Here is a 17814-nt window from a genome sequence, read left to right as displayed (position 1 = left end):
CTTTCAGATGAGACATTAAACCGAGGCCCCATCTGCCCCCTCGGATGGATGTAAAAGATCTCATGGCACTATTTCGAAGAAAAGCATGGGAGCTCTCCTGTGTCCTGGCCAATATTTATCCTTCAACATCACTACAACAGATGATCTGGTCACTTTCTCATTGCTGTTTGTGGAACCTTGCTGTGTGCAAATTGGCTGCCACATTTCCTACATTACAACAGTGACTACAGTTCAAAAGTACTTCATTGGCTGTAAAGCGCTTTGGGACGTCCTGAGGTCATGAAAGTCGCTTTATAAATGCAAGTTTGTTCATTCGTACCTGTGCATGAACGAACCTTGTGGGTACTTTGAGCCAAGATCTGACGAATGTGATTTTTCTACCCTCCAAAGAAATGTTTATAATCTTCACTTGAGGTCTGGAGAGAAATGAAAACCAAGACAGTTGACATGACTCAATTGAAGTACCTAATCTCTTCTCTAATTTCAAAACTGACCAAATAATTTTGCAGGACTTCATCCCATCTACTTTTGACCTCCTTTGCAAAGAGCTTCCACTTGTATAAGAACAAAAACACCTGCTAATGACTGAATGCTATGCAGTCAACCATCTTGTTCTCATGTGTATTGCTGGCTTTTCAGTCCTGTAGTTAATGGTTATCTTCCCCCAGTGGACAGATATCTGGGGGTCATTATTTTTGGTTATTCCTGTGATTTCAGCACAACGACCAAAATTGAAGTGAAGTTTTTGCCACCTCCCGTGGGGATTGCGGGATATTCAGGTGTGAAAAACGGTCTGTTTTCCTTGTACATCTTTTCCTGGGCCCCCAATCTAAATACTGGAACTGGTGGCACCCTAACAATCGGCTCACGTAAGGCAGATAGGGGATTGAATTTGGGATCACCTTGTTCTGCATGGCTGTCATTGAAGCATTACAGACAGTGAATATTAAGATGGACTTGTATTAGCTGGCTTTTAATATATAAGCTGGATTTAGGAGTAAATTGCAGAGGTACAAATGGCCACCTGCGATATTCCCATTGTATGATGAATGACTTGATTTTGAAAAATAGGATGCTCCACCTAAAGCATGAGTAATACACCATCAGATGCTCACACCTAGCCCGACAGGAATTTCTAGTTTCTTAAGCACTACATGTTTCCACTCCCTTGTTGGGATATTCTGCAGAATGCTTGTTACGGCAGCAACAAAATACTGTCCCTGGAGTTGACTGAAGAGAATTTGATTTGGTGAAAGGCCATCAATCAAAGCAAATAGAGTTGGCATTTGGAGCCATTGGGTTTTTGTATATCTCCTACTTGAAGGGGAGGCGTTTCCGGGGTTCTGACAGTAATGCTGTTTCAAGGTACACAACAACAAATTTGCATTTATATAGCGCCTTTAATGTAGTAAAACGACCCAAGGCACTTCACAGGAGCGTTATTAAACTAAGATTTGACACCGAGCCACATAAGGAGATATTAGGACAGGCCTTGGTCAAAGAGGTAGGTTTCAAGGAGTATCTTAAAGTAGAGGGGCGGAAAGGTTTTGGAAGGGAATTCCAGAGCTTAGCGCCTAGGCAGCTGAGAGCACGGCCGTCAATGGTGGAGCGATTTAAAATCGGGGCTGTGCAAGAGGCCGGAATTGAAGTTTCATACCTTGAAACTGTTTTATTTTTAATCCCCTTTTGAGTCCTGCTGGCATTGAGAATTCCTTACCCAGGAAATTGTCGAAAACCAGTCAGTGTGCTGGAACGAGGGTGTTTAGTGATAGGTCTGCTATGTACAGCTTTAATCAGATTCTTGTTTTCAGCACTTATTAGATAAATTTTAGAAAGCTATTCGTTATGAAAGTAAATAATGCCCTTGTATCTCAGATATTTCTTAATCACACAAAATTCCCACTCCTTTAAGAAACAATCAAAGGAGAGTCATGTTGAAAATGCCCACAGTACATCACTTAAATACATTGTTCAGCTATCTTGTGACATGGAGGAAGTGAATTTAAAATATTAAATTAAGTAACCACTTTTAGCAGAGAGGAGATCAAGGCATTTGTACTACATTTCTGATTTCAGTGTGATGTTGGACTTCCTTAAATTACGTCCTTTAGAGGGAATGGCTGGTTTTGATTTTCCTTGTTCTTCCTTTCTTGTAGGAAGGGAAGGATTGTTTTAAATTTCTGTTCATATCAGAATTTAATAGGGGGAAAATTTTGTTAATCTTGAGCATCAAGTCCTTTTGGCAGAGATATATGCTTAAGTCACCAACAATTTCACATGTAACATCATAGGTACAGCACAGGAGGCGGCCATTCGGCCCATCGTGCCTGTGCCGGCTCTTTGAAAGAGCTATCCAATTAGTCCCATTCCCCTGCTCTTTCTCAATAGCCCTGTAAATTTTTTCCCTTCAAGTATTTATCTAATTCCCTTTTGAAAGTTACTATTGAATCTGCTTCCACCACCCTTTCAGGCAATACATTCTAGATCATTACAACTCGCAGCGTAAAAAAAAAGTTTCCTCATGTCACCTCTGGCTCTTTTGCCGATCACCTTAATTCTGTGTCCTCTTCTGCCACTGGAAACAGTTTCTCCTTATTTACTCTATCAAAACCATTCATTATCTTGAACACCGCTATCAAATCTCCCCTTAACCTTCTCTGTTCTAAGCATCTGTTACTTTATTTGCTTTGGGACTAAGCAAATTTGACAAGTGACTCTACTTTGAGGGCATGCTAAGAACAATGCATTGGATTTTGTATTAATTGAATTAATTCTAAATTTTTATGTTCTTTCTAATTGACTCCTTTCAACACTGCATGAGCTTGAAAAGCTACTAGTTTATATTTCCTTCGCCTTGTCATTGGTGGCCGTGCCTTCAGCTGCCTAGGCCCTAAACTCTGGAATTCCCTCCCTAAACCTCTCCGCCTCTCTACTTCCCTCCCCTCCTCCTTTTAAGATGGTCCTTAAAACCTACCTCTTTGACCAAGCTTTTGGTCACCCATTCTAATATCTCCTTATGTGGCTCGGTGTCTTTTTTGTCTGCTCTATTGTGAAGTGCCTTGGGACATTTTACTATGTTAGAGGTGCTATATAAATGCAAGTTGTTGTTTCATGCTTGTAGAGTGAATTGTGACCTCAATAATGTGATTTCCTCATGTTTCCTCTGGCTCGTCATAGGATTGACCTAAAATACAGCTTTCCATTGACCCCAAATGCTTGGCACTAGTGAAAAATGCACGCTTAAAGATTAACTAAGACTTTTTTTTTAGTCTTTCTATGTGAATATACATATTTTAGGAACAGGACAAAGCCATTGGCTCATATCTGCCATTCCTGTTTTAATAGCCCAGCTTTTCACCATATCCTTCAATCACATTTTCCCACCCAAAAACGCCTCTAATTATGTCTTCAACCCATTTATACGAGCTGTTTCAATGGTCTTCCCTTATAACTTATTCCACAACTCTTAACCACCTGAGTGAAAAAAGATTTACCAGCCTTCCCTTCTCACTCATAAACTTCCTAATTTTTAAATTGGATTCCTTAGTATTTGAACTTTACACTGCAGTGAATGATTTGCCTCAATCAATTATGTTCTCTTCATAATGAGCTTTAATTAGATCAGCTTGATATTTCCTCTTTTCCAAAGAAAATAAGCCCAACCTATTTGTTTCCTCATGATTGAGATTCCTAGTACCAGGGATCAGCTTTGTTGCTTGCCTCTTTACCCTTGAGGGCAATACCGTGGCTCAGTGGTAGCACACTCTTGCCTCTGAGTCAGAAGGTTGTGAATTCAAGTCCCACTCCAGAGACTTGAGCACAAAATCTAGGCCTGACAGTATTGAGGGGGTGCTGCACTATTGGAGGTGCCGTCTTTTGGATGAGATATTAAACCGAAGCCCCGTCTTCCCCCTCAGGTGGATGTAAAAGATCCCATGGCACTACTTCAAAGAAGAGCAGGGGAGTCCTGGCCAATAATTATCCTTCAACCAACATCACTAAGATTATCTGGTCATTATCACATTGCTGTTTGTGGGATCTTGCTGTGTGCAAATTGGCTGCCGCGTTTTGTACATTAAAACAATGACTACACGTCAAAAGTGCTTCACTGGCTGTAAAGCACTTTGGGACGTCCTGAGGTTGTGAAAGGTGCAACATAAATGCAAGTTCTTTCTCATGATTAGTCTACATAGTACTCCAGATGGAATATAGCCAATACCTTGTACAGCTTGAAGCAGTACAACCTCTTTAGATTTGTACCCTAACCCTCTGCTAATTACCCCAGTGTCTTGTATACCAGCACTGGTAACAGATGTTGGGAAATGTCACATTGATGAGAAATGCACTGGTGAGCAAGCCAAATAGATTGAAAACGCCTCTGCCTGCAACCCGATCACAATGAGTGATAGAGGAAGTATGTTATGGAAGGGAACTGCTGTTGCCTGCTCTGGTACATCAATCCATTCCAGTAACTTATTTTCTTTTTGTTTTTGGGGGAGGGGGGAGGCTCTATCCAAACCAAAAGGTTGACTAACTCTGCATTTGGGCCAAAATACATCCATTACACTTATCAGAGAGGCTCTTGTGGTTTGGTGCCCATAGCTCAGTGACCTATTACCAAGTATCCATTGCTGTGTTGAAAATTGCTGGAGGAGTTGTGGGGAGGGCAAAGCTTGTTCATTCTGCCTCTCTGGCATGTAGGGCAACACATGACACAAAAAGCATGCCAAAAATAGTGGGGAACCAAGGGGTAAATGAGAGTGAGGAACTTAAAACAATTAATATCACTAGAGGAAAAAGTACTGGAAAAACTAATGGGACTAAAAGCCAACATATCCCCTGGACCTGATGGCCTACATCCTAGGGTTCTAAAATAGGTGGCTGCAGAGGTAGTGGATGCATTGGCTATTCTCTAGATTCTGGAATGGTCCCAGTGGATTGGAAGGTAGCAAATGTGACCCCGCTATTCAAGAAGGGAGGGAGAGAGAAAACAGGGAACTTCAGGCCAGTCAGCCTGACATTGGTCGTCGAGAAAATGCTGGAATCCATTGTTAAGGAAGTGGTAACAGGGTACTTAGAAAATCATATGATTAGGCAGAGTCAACATGGTTTTATGAAACAGAAATCATGTTTGACAAATTTATTCGTTTTTTGAGGATGTAACTAGCAGGGTAGATAAAGGGGAACCAGTGAATGTAGTATATTTGGATTTTCAAAAGGCATTTGATAAGGTGCCACATAAAAGGTTGTTACACAAGATAAGGTTCTCATGGGGCTGGGGGTAATATATTAGCATGGATAGAGGATTGGTTAAAGGACAGAAAACAGAGTAGGGATAAACGGGTCATTCTCAGGTTGGCAGGTTGTAACTAGCGGGGTGCCGCAAGGATCAGTGCTTGGGCCTCGGCTATTTTTAATCTATATTAATGACTTAGATGAAGGGACAGAGTGTAATGTATCCAAGTTTGCTGACGATACAAAGCTAGGTAGGAAAGTAAGCTGTGAGGAGGACTGTGCCTGCAAAGGGATATAGACAGGTTAAGTGAGTGGGCAAGAAGGTGGCAGATGGAGTATAATGTGAGGTATTCACTTTGGTAGGAAGAATAGAAAAACTGAATTTTTTTTAAATGGTGAGAAACTATTAAATGTTGGTGTTCAGAGAGACTTGGGTGTCCTCATACAAGAAACACAAAGTTAACATGTGGGTACAGCAAGCAATTAGGAAGGCAAATGACATGTTGGCCTTTATTGCAAGGGGATTAGAGTACAAGAGTAAGGAAATCTTAACTAGAGTTGTACAGGGCATTGGTGAGATCTCACCTGGTGTACTGCACACAGTTTTGGTCGTCTTATCTAAGAAAGGATATACTTGCCTTAGAGGTGGTGCAACTAGATTAATTCCTGGGATGAGAGGGTTGTCTTATGAAGAGAGGTTGAGTAGAATGGGTCTATACTCTCTAGTTTAGAAAAATGAGAGGTGATCTCATTGAAACATACAAGATTATGAGGGGGCTTGACAGGGTAGATGCTGAGAGATTGTTTCCCCTGGCTAGAGTCTAGAACTAGGGGGCATAGTGGCAGGATACGGGTTTGGCCATTCAAGACTGAGATGAGGAGGAATTTCTTAGCTCAGGGTTGTGAATCTTTGGAATTCTTTACCCCCCAGAGGGCAGTGGATGCTGAGTCATTCAATACATTCAAGGCTGAGATGGATAGGCTTTTGGACTCCAGGGGAATCAACGGATATGGGGATCAGGCAGGAAAGTGGAGTTGAGGTCAAAGATCAGCCATGATCTGATTGAATGGCGGAGCAGGCTCGAGGGGCTGTACGGCTTACTCCTGCTCCTATTTCTTATGTTCTTACGTTAGTTTGATCTATATCCTACCAATCTAATGCACTGTATCGGTGCTCTGACTGTCACCTGTTTTACCTTTGTTCTGTTGCAATAAGGGAAACTAGAGCCTGACATTAAATGTAATCAGTTCAAAATAATCCTAGAACTCAATTTGGCTTATCTTCATGTTTACATTTGAAGGTCAAATATGTTTGTCTAAATACTTAGTGGTACACATAGGTACTTGTCCCTTTTTATGTTCTGAATTAATAGTAGCACTAACTTTTGCATGTGATTATTTTCTGATTTATAAAATCAACTTTCATTTATAGTGAGTAACTGATTGATTAACCTTAATGCAAAGCCTTTTCTGTATTTAAAAAAAAAATGGCTGCATTGTTTGTGGGTTGTAGTTAGCTTTGGAGCTTTAAATTGAATTATTGTAAAAGCTGCATTTTACCCAACTCCATCCTCCTCTTTCTCACCACCACCCCCCCCCCACCCAGCTAAAATAATAAATGTACTAGTACTGCATGAAATTTGTACTTCAGTGCATAATAGAAAGACTTGCATTTATATAGCGCCTCTCTCTCAACCTCAGGACATCCCAAACCACTTTATAGCCGATGAAGTACTTGTGAAGTATAGTCACTGTTGTGATGTAGGAAACGCAGCAGCCAATTTGCACACAGCAAGGTCCCACAAACAGCAATGTGATAATGACCAGATCATCTTTCTTTTTTTAATGTTCTTTGAGGGATAAATATTGGCTAGAACACCGGGGAGAACTCCACTGCTCTACTTCGAAACAGTGCAGTGGGATCTTTTACGTCCACCTGAGAGGGCAGACGGGTCCTTGGTTTAACGTTTCATCCAATCTTGGAAAAGTTTGAGGTTTGAGGTCTGCTTTGGTTATTGGTCTTGTTTTAAGCTTTCTTATTTCTTCTTGACTAATTAGCTATTAGTCAGCAGATTCTAATGCATGTGTCTCTGTCCTGGTTTTACTTTGCACTGTATGAGCTGGGGTATTTCAAGATTTATTTTCAAAGCACTTGCTCCACAAACTTGAGAAATACATAGATTTTTTTTTAATCTATCAATTGGAAAGGGAAGAGAAAAGGGTGCTGCTGTTGGCACAGCTGTGCTAATATACAATAAAATAAACAATGCTGTTCAATTGAATTTTTTTTTGGGAGGGAATGGAAAGAAACACACAATGGTGACCAGTAATTTGTGTACTGAACAGGATTCAAATGTCAACTGGGGAACAAAAACACAATTGATTTTCTCAAGAACCTGCAAATGGAATAATTTAATGTTAGAAATGCTGTAATTATTACCACATTTCATTGGATGAGTCAGAATCATATAGCACCGAAGGAGACCATTCGGCCCATCGTGCCTGTGCCGGCTCTTTGAAAGAGCTATCTAATTAGTCCCACTCACCTGCTCTTTCCCCACAGCCCTGTAAATTTTTTCCCCTTCAAGTATTTATCCAATTCCCTTTCGAAAGTTACTATTGAATCTGCTTCCATCATTTCTGAAGGACAGCATAAATCGTCATTTAGAAAGGCATGGGTTAACAAAGGACAGTCAGCATGGATTTGTTAAGGGAAGGTCATGTCTGACTTGAATTATTTGAGGCAGTAACAAGGAGGGTCGATGAGGATAATGCATTTGATGTAGTGTACATGGATTTTAGCAAGGCTTTTGACAAGGTCCCACATGGCAGACTGGTCAAAAAAGTAAAAGCCCATGAGATCCAAGGGAAAGTAGCTAGTTGGATCCAATATCGGCTCAGTGGCAGGAAGCAAAGGGTAATGACGGGTGTTTTTGCGACTGGAAGGCTGTTTCCACAAGGCTCAGTACTAGGTCCCTTGCTTTTTGTGGTATATATTAATGATTTGCACTTCAATGTGGGGGTGGGGTGGGGGGGCTTGATCAAGAAGTTTGCAGATGATACAAAAATTGTCTGTGTGGTTGATGGTGAGGAGGAAAGCTGTAAACTGCAGGAAGATATCAATGGATTGGTCAGGTTGGCAGAAAAGTGGCAAATGGAATTCAATCCAGAGAAGTGTGAGGTAATGCATTTGGGGAGGATAAACAAGGCAAGGGAGTACACAATAAATGGGAGGATACTGAGAGGTGTAGAGGAAGTGATCCACAGATCCCTGAAGGTAGCAGGACAGGTAGATAAGACAAAGGCATATGGGATACTTTCCTTTTATTAGCTGAGGCATAGAATATAAGAGCAGGGAGGTTATGCTAGAACTGTATAAAACATTGGTTAGGCCACAGCTTGAGTACTGTGTACAGTTTTGGTCACCACATTACACAAAAAATGTGATTGCACTAGAGAGGGTACAGAGGAGATTTACGAGGATGTTGCCAGGGTTGGAGAATTTTAACAATGAGAAAAGATTGGATAGGCTGGGGTTGTTTTCTTTGGAACAAAGGAGGCTGAGGGGAGATTTAATTGGTTTATAAAATTATGATCGGACTAGATCGAGTGGATAGGGAGGACCTTTTTCCATTAGTAGAGGGGTCAGTGACCAGGGGGCATAGATTTAAAGTAATTGGTAGAAGGATCAGAGGGGAGCTGAGGAGAAACTTTTCACCCAGACGATGGTAGAGGTCTGGAACTCAGTGCCTGAAAGCGTGGTAGAGGCAGAAACCCTCAACTCATTTAAAAAGTACTTGGATGTGCACTTGAAGTGCTGTAACCTGCAGGGCTACAGACCAAGTGCTGGAAAGTGGGATTAAGATGGATAGCTCTTTTTCGGCCGGCATAGACACGTTGGGCCGAATGGCCTCCTTCTGTGTCGTAACTTTCTATGATTCTATGATCATAACAACTTGCTGTGTGTTTTTTAAAAAAATAATAATTTCCTCATCTCCCCCCTGGTACTTTTGCCAATTACTTCAAAGTCAAATGCTTGCCCCACCCATAAAACATGTAAACTAATTAAACTTGGAAAATGTTTGTAGTATGTATGAAACCATAGAAATGAGTGGTTATCGGGTAGATTAGACACTGGTCTTCTATCTCAGACCTGGGTTTAAATCCAGCTGAGGAGGAGTCTCCTTACAGCCAGGAGAAAGAGTCGAATGTGAAATGAATTTGAGCAGTTTTGCTCTACTTCCTAGTGAGCGTGGACCTGTGGCACAAAACTGTCCTTAATTTGGTACTAAATGATCATCTTGCTCTAAGGCCACAGAATGACTGGTGTGGACAATGGGAGCATGTCACACTGCAGTATTGGGTGCTCCTCGGGGGTTGGGGTAGCATCGAGGCAGTTTTTACACTGCATTGCTGCATTATACCTGACTTGTCACTTGATGCCTGCACTGAAAATAATTCCCAACCCTCACCTTGAGCACAAAAAACAAACAGTACAGCATGGGAAGGAGGCCTGGTGAATTGTTCAATGGACCTCTATTCATGATCTTCCAAAACACACTTTCTTCGGGAATTGTGCCCTTGGATTGGAAAATTGCCAATGTCACTCCCATTATTTAAGAAGGTTGGGAGAGATGAACCAGGAAATTATAGACCTATTAATCTAACGTCTGTTGTGGGGAAGTTACTAAGAATCGGTTATTAGGGTCCGAGTGACTGAGCACTTGGACAAATATTAACTGATCGGAGAGCGAGCGAGATTTGTAAAGGGTAAGTCACATCTAACAAACCTAGTTAAATGTTTGAGGAGGTAACTAACGTGGTAGATATGGGATAAAACCCCATCTGCATGTTCAGGTAAATGATCCTGTGGCAATATTTGAAGATATATAATGGAGTTCTCTTGATGTCCTGGCCAATATATTATTTCTCAACCAGCACTAAAACAGTAACTTATCTCCAATGCTACTTGCAAGACCTTAGTGTGTAAATTGGCCGCTGTTGGCCTATACAATGGTAACTACTTCAGCAGTCACTTATTGGTTGTGAAGAGCTTTGGGGAGCACTTGTAAACATGAAAGATTGTGTATAAATACAAGTTCTTTACTCTCAACATGGTATCAGATTCCTTCTTTTCTTAATTCAACCCAGACCGACTTGATTTTTTAAAAAAGTTTCTTCTCAATGGCTGTAATTGTCTTTTTTTTTTAAAAAAGCCATCCGTCCTCCCTTTTTAAAATTTTTCTCTCCTGATTGGAAATATTTGGTTCCCCGTTCTGGTGTAACTGAAGCCATGTTTGTCAGTAGTGCAGCTTTGTATCGCTCCATTCTAATTAATGTTGCCACTTCCCTGACACTAAAGCTTTGTTCACTTTTTTTAAATGTTGCAGTCTAATCCAGTCAGTTGGCTGAGGATAAAATGTATCTAACCAATAGAGGGTGCTCTTAACAAATGCTTAAAACAAGGAGTAAAATCTGAAGGAGACCTTTCTGTACGTACTAGTACAATGTTTCTGTATGTCCTACATCAGGTTACATCGAGTCTACAACACAGAAACATTCGGCCCCACAGGTCCATGCCGGTGTTTATGCTCCACATAAGCTTCCCCCACCCTATTTCATCTAACCCTATCAGCATGCCCTTCTATTCCTCTCTTCCCTTCCCTCATGTGTTTATCTAGCTTCCCCTTAAATGCATCGATGCCATTCGCAACTACTCCTTGTGGTAGCGAGTTCCACATTCTCACCACTCTCTGGTACAATGTTTCTGTATATACTAGTACAACGTGTCTATCTGAAATGCCTGATTTTGTTCTTTTTTAAAAAAAATGTCTTTTTTTAAATCCAGATTTGAGATTTTAAACTGAGTTTTTACTCTTCAATTCTATATTCGTACAGCCAAGACACTCTAAGCAAAAATGGAGTAACTTGTACACTGGATTTTATTATAGAACATAAGATATTAGTAGTAAATGGTAAAATTGTAGGGTTTTTTAAAATCAATTTTCACTTAATTTCTGTTGGCAGTGATTCCTTGCTGAAGTGTGGTTCTATAGATCACTGGGTATCCTCTGGTACTTTGCCAAAGCACCTATTTATTCTAGGAGCCTTGTCTGTAATCAATTGTAGGTGGGAGATGGGGGCGAAGAGAATAAATAGCCAATTCCTACCCCAGCCTTCTCCAATACCTATGGATGTGTACTTCCAACTGTGTCTGTTGAAACTTTTTGTTAGGCAAGGGTATTGAGGGATCTCTCTCCAAGATGGGCAAATGGAGTTGAGATGCAGATCAGCCAGGAACAGGCTTGAGGGGCTGAATGGCCTACTACGGTTCCTATGTCCTCAAAAATAAGAGTTGAAAACGTGGCTGAGGTTCTGCACCTGCCCCAGGGATGCTAAGGCAAATTATGGTACCCATGCTGCCTTCCTAGCTGAGGTAAATTTAGCAGAGATGGAGTTCAAACCCTAGAATCTTGTACAGTAAACTTGCTGGCTTATAAGTTTGTTACAATAAAAGTGTTGCAGTTTCATGTTTAACTCGATGCGCTGTTTACAGTTACTTTCTCTTTGCAGTAAATGGCAAGTCAGAACCAGCACTGGAAGCAACACAGCTGTGTCTAAAGCTTCTGAATTCCAGGAATCGAGAGGAGCTGAGGAGACTGTTGTATTTCATGGCTGTTGCTGCACATCCCTCAGCCCTTGCCTTACAGCAGGAGGTGAGTGCGTGATCTTCCCACAGGATTAACACTTAGCTTTTAATGGGCTTGTTCAGATTTTGAAGTTTTTGCTTGGACTTTAAATCATGTTTTTTGTTGCTCTTTAATCTCTGGTCAATTATTCTCTAACATCAAACTTGCAGAAGTGAGCTTTGCAAAGCTTAAGTCCTTGATCCTATAAAGAAGTGAGCAGTCAAAGTGTATAGTCCTCAATAGGTGCTGGAAGTCTTAACGCGCATCAAGGTAGATAAATCTCCGGGACCTGATGAAATGTATCCCAGGACGTTATGGGAGGTTAGGGAGTAAATTGCGGGTCCCCTAACAGAGATATTTGAATCATCCACCGCTACAGGTGAGGTGCCTGAAGATTGGAGGGTAGCAAATGTTGTGCCTTTGTTTAAGAAGGGCGGCAGGGAAAAGCCTGGGAACTACAGACCGGTGAGCCTGACATCTGTAGTGGGTAAGTTGTTAGAGGGTATTCTGAGAGACAGGATCTACGGGCATTTGGAGAGGCAGGGACTGATTAGGAACAGTCAGCATGGTTTTGTGAGAGGAAAATCATGTCTCACGAATTTGATTGAGTGTTTTGAAGGGGTAACCAAGAAGATAGATGAGGGCTGTGCAGTAGACGTGGACTACATGGACTTTAGCAAAGCCTTTGACAAGGTACCGCATGGTAGGTTGTTACATAAGGTTAAATCTCGCGGGATCCAAGGTGAGGTAGCCAATTGGATACAACATTGGCTTGACGACAGAAGACAGAGGGTGGTTGTAGAGGGTTGTTTTTCAAATTGGAGGCCTGTGACCAGCGGTGTGCCTCAGGGATCGGTGCTGGGTCCGCTGTTATTTGTTATTTATATTAATGATTTGGATGAGAATTTAGGAGGCATGGTTAGTAAGTTTGCAGATGACACCAAGATTGGTGGCATTGTGGACAGTGAAGAAGGTTATCTAGGATTGCAACGGGATCTTGATAAATTGGGCCAGTGGGCCGATGAATGGCAGATGGAGTTTAATTTAGATAAATGTGAGGTGATGCATTTTGGTAGATCGAATCGGGCCAGGACCTACTCCGTTAATGGTAGGGCGTTGGGGAGAGTTATAGAACAAAGAGATCTAGGAGTACAGGTTCATAGCTCCTTGAAAGTGGAGTCACAGGTGGATAGGGTGGTGAAGAAGGCATTCAGCTTGCTTGGTTTCATTGGTCAGAACATTGAATACAGGAGTTGGGATGTCTTGTTGAAGTTGTACAAGACATTAGTTAGGCCACACTTGGAATACTGTGTATAGTTCTGGTCACCCTATTATAGAAAGGATATTATTAAACTAGAAAGAGTGCAGAAAAGATTTACTAGGATGCTACCGGGACTTGATGGTTTGACTTATAGGGAGAGGTTAGATAGACTGGGACTTTTTTCCCTGGAGAGTAGGAGGTTTAGGAGTGATCTTATAGAAGTCTATAAAATAATGAGGGGCATAGATAAGGTAGATAGTCAAAATCTTTCCCCAAAGGTAGGGGAGTCTATAACGAGGGGGCATAGATTTAAGGTGAGAGGGGAGAGATACAAAAGGGTCCAGAGGGGCAATTTTTTCACTCAAAGGGTGGTGAGTGTCTGGAACGAGCTGCCAGAGGCAGTAGTAGAGGCGGGTACAATTTTGTCTTTTAAAAAGCATTTGGACAGTTACATGGGTAAGATGGGTATAGAGGGATATGGGCCAAGTGCAGGCAATTGGGACTAGCTTAGTGGTATAAACTGGGCGACATGGACATGTTGGGCCGAAGGGCCTGTTTCCATGTTGTAAACTTCTATGATTCTAACTTTATCTAAAATTTTTTTTAAAGGTGAAGAATAGAATTGTGATGAAGAGAACTTTTGGTAAAGCGATTGTTTATAATAAGAACCTTCCGAAAGGGAAAGCTGATCTCTTGGTTTTGTTCCTACTTGATCATCAGAAAGATGTGTTCAAGGTACGTGCGTTACAAACTTGAGTGCAAGGGAGAGGGATTGTAAGGCTTGGAACGCAAAAAACCCAAAGCTGTGTAGGCGGACACAAAAATGAGAGGGACAACTTTGCTGCAATTTGGAGAGATTCAAAAATTAACTGTCATTGGTTTCTTTAATATGTACACTCTATCCCTGTTAATTTCAAGTGTTTTTGCTTCAAAAATTCAAATTATCCGGTAAATCAAATTGAGACAAAACAGCAAAAAAGCATGCATTGGCACATTTCTGATTGAAATGAACAATTTGAATTAAATGACTTCAAATTAAGAGTAGGCTGTATGGTAGCTGGAGTGCATCTCCAAGGAGATTCTAACCAATAGGGGTGGAGGGAGAATAGTGAAGAATGACTTTCTGGATAGAAATATGGAACGTGCAACCAGCTGTAATGTTTCCTTCCGCCCACTCGTGTCCCCATTGCACCTAAAGACATTAATCTAATGCTGGATGATGGGTCTACAGGTGCTGGTGGTGTCAGCCGTGGCTCCGTGGCAGCACTCTCGCCTCTTGAGTCAGAGAAGCCACCGGGGAAGTTCAAGTGTCAACTGCCAGAACGTTCTGGATTCGGATGAATCTGTATGATATGATTTGGTTTCGTTTTGTAAGTTTAAGGAACAATCCAGCAGTGTGCAGCAAAGACGCAGGAAGGTTTTACTGTTGCATCCAATGTGGAGTAATTTTGACAGCGATTTGACTAACCAGTTAAAATATCCACAGGTCCCAGGCTCGTTGCACAAAATGGTGAGTGAAAAGCTGATGCTCATTCAGCGCGGTGGCGATCCGGACCTAGATACGGGTAAGGGGACAATTAAATGGAATGAGTAACTTTCGCCCTGCCTCCTGTGAAGTAATAAAAATGCATGTCTACCATCAACTCTAAAACTCGCAATTATACTGCAACCAGTACCTGCCAGGTAGAACCACGTTTACATTGCCTGGCTGGAAATTATATGTCTTCTCCTCCATGAGAGGTGTACACAAGGCTGGGTACAGACATAGCCAGTCGTCTCCCACAGTTAATCTGAAGTGTTTAGAATAGTATGGAGGAAAATTCCTGCTCTCAACATTTAAATTGAGGTTGGCTTTGGTTTTCATTAACGCCCAGTTAATACAGGAAATCGCATGGCACCAATGCAAGTGCATCCTAATAAAATTCAAATAAGGTAATGTTAGTATTTTTACAAAATAACAAGTTATATTTATATAACTCCTTTTAACGTCCCAAGGCGCTTCACAGGTACGATTATCAAACTAAATTTGACACCAAGCCACATAAGGACATATTAGGACAGGTAAATAGGTTGGGTTTTAAGGAGCGTCTTAAAGGCGGAGAGAGAGTTGGAGAGGTTTAGGGAGGGAATTCCAGAGCTTAGGGCCTAGGCAGCGAAAGGCATGGCCAATAATGGTGGATGTGATCAAATCCAGAATAATAAAATGTGTACATATCACTGTCAGTGATGTTCTTAAAATCAAATAGTTAGAAAATAATTATCTTCCAATTGATTTAGCATAACTAATGGCGCTGATATCAAGTGACATACCTGTGTTCAGGTGTTTCCGCTTCAAATGTACATTCAGCTCACTGGTTCAGTAACTTTGATACTCTGTGCCCAATATTTATATCTGTCTATTGTTTGAGTGAAAATGGGATGTTGATACCTTGCTGCTTTAAGGGTGCTGGTGGTTGAAGATGTAGATAGAACTGTTGCATTCACTGTGCTGAAATTGTACACTGGAATTTTCATCATGTCCTGGGTTCTGCTTACAAGTGTCCTGATGCTTGATCAGAAGTTGTTAAATGAGCTGAAGAATGAAAAGTGGAAAATTGCAAATTTCTGTCTTGTTTCTGCAGGAGATCCTGCAAGCATTTTGTACAGCTATCTGAACTTCAGTTTAACTCATGGTTATACATTCAGCTCAGGGTACACAACCCTCTTCCTTCTCCCCGGCTTCCCCCCTCCCCACCTCCCACCCAGATGGTTGATAGGAGATGGCCTCAATCCAAATCTTCCTTTTTGAGGGGACAGAAGCCCATTATAGTAATCGCAGATGTGAATTTATGCACTAACACCAGTTAAGTGTGGGGGAGACCAGAACTAGGGGTCATAAATATAAGATAGTCACCAATAAATCCAATAGGGAATTTAGGAGAAACTTCTTTACCCAGAGAGTGGTTAGGATGTGGAACTCGCTACCACAAGGAGTAGTTGAGGCAAATAGCACAGATGCATTTAAGGGGAAGCTAGATAAACACATGAGGGAGAAAGGAATAGAAGGATATGCTGAAAGGGTTAGATGAAGAGGGGTGGGAGGAGGATCGTGGAGCATAAATGCCCATTTCTGTGCTGTAGACTCGATGTAATTTGCTGCCTACTTTACATTAATTCTAAAGTAGAATGACCAGCCTTTATACTTCAGAACTCTTGCACAATTGGAGGGAAGATTGTCTGCTGATTAAGTCTATAACCGTCCAAATTTAAAAGTACGCTTGCAAAGTTAAACTTTCAAAACAATCTTACAGTTGGCATCAAGTTAGCTACAGGTTTTATTTTTAAACTAGTTTCCCAACCACTGGCATTAGTGAGCCTCTAGTTTATTTTGCTGTGGCCAACTGTTTTAGCATGGTGAGGTCTGTGTGTCAGGAGCTGGAAATGCTAGCATGGCACTATAGAATAATGGAAAGGTTACAGCACAGAAGGAGGCCATTCGGCCCATCGCTGGCTCTATGCACGAGCAATCCAGCTTGTCCCACTCCCCTGCCCTATCCCTGTAGCCCTGCAATTTTTTTCCTTTCAAGTACTGATCCAGTTCCCTTTTTAAAGGCCATGATTGAATCTGCCTCCACCACCCCCTCGGGCAGTGCATTCCAGACCCTAACCACTCGCTGTGTTTTTAAAAAAAAAGTTAGAGCAAACTAAACTTGTATCATTTTGTCCACCAGACATCAAAAATTCGATACTCTAATTTCACATTGACATTTTTTGATTTAGTTAAGATTGTGACCGACTGGAATAGTGTGCTATTGCACGTACACTTTTGGGATAAGGGAGCCGGTTTTACTGTGTAAACATCGGGAGCTGGCGTGCAGATGCTGTGATCTGAAATAAAGTGCCAATCTAAAAGTCCTTATGGGGCACCCTTAGTTTCTGCCCACTTCAGTCCTGCGATTAAAATCCACTAAAATTTTGAGATTTAGGTTCAAATCGAAACCTTGCAGGAGAACTTTAAAATGTACTGGTTGGATACAGAATTCCGATTTCTTTGGCAAGCTGCCTTGAATTTAACGTTGAGAAGAGATTTTATTCTTTTCCTCCTTTTGTGGCGTCTCCTGTAACTTCTTGCTTGCTTCTCTTCAGGACACACTTTCTGCGAAAGACTTACTCGTGCTGCCTGTGAAAGCAACATGCGTAAGACCACCAGGGATGAACTTTTATTGTTGCTTAAAACTATTGATGAAAACACAAAGCTGTCTACCAAAGAGAAGAAGAAAGTCCTCACTCAGTTCAACAAGACCCATCCAGCCATATTTATTCAATATTTCTTTGATCCATTGAGGAAACTTTAATCCTGTGAAGCTGAGTTGCAGTGGCAACGTGATGCATTGATGTGTAATACTATAAGTTAATTGTAAAACAATTTTGTTAAGTTTATTGAAGATTTTATATAAGATTACAATGAATAAACTTTCAAATTTCTATTAATGTAATCTCTGCATTTCTTTACCTATTTGTTCCTATTTAGGTCGTTGCTGTTCAAAGTATTCACTGTAAAATACTTTGAAGTTGCTGTATGTATGCTCGTCCCTTCCCTGCTTTTAGTATTTGGACTTCAGTGAGAAGCTGTTATTAAACTCTGCTGCC

At 41.3% G+C, this 17814-nt stretch overlaps 1 protein-coding gene across 2 annotated transcripts in view; it reads left to right on the top strand.

Moving 5' to 3' along the window:
* depdc7a (DEP domain containing 7, paralog a) overlaps positions 1-17649 on the top strand; it is a 43390-nt gene extending 25741 nt beyond the window's left edge. For both annotated transcript variants that reach the window (XM_067993554.1, XM_067993555.1), the window contains exons 6-9: positions 11809-11951; positions 13795-13920; positions 14672-14750; positions 17311-17649. In XM_067993554.1, the coding sequence (XP_067849655.1) occupies positions 11809-11951; positions 13795-13920; positions 14672-14750; positions 17311-17519 (557 nt within the window). In that variant the 3' untranslated portion in view covers positions 17520-17649. The remainder of the gene's footprint in view (positions 1-11808; positions 11952-13794; positions 13921-14671; positions 14751-17310) is intronic.
* Positions 17650-17814: the final 165 nt, after the last annotated feature.

This window comes from Heptranchias perlo, chromosome 12 (assembly GCF_035084215.1).
Source record: "Heptranchias perlo isolate sHepPer1 chromosome 12, sHepPer1.hap1, whole genome shotgun sequence".
Lineage (NCBI taxonomy): Eukaryota > Metazoa > Chordata > Chondrichthyes > Hexanchiformes > Hexanchidae > Heptranchias > Heptranchias perlo.
This window is presented reverse-complemented; position numbering and strand designations above follow the sequence as displayed.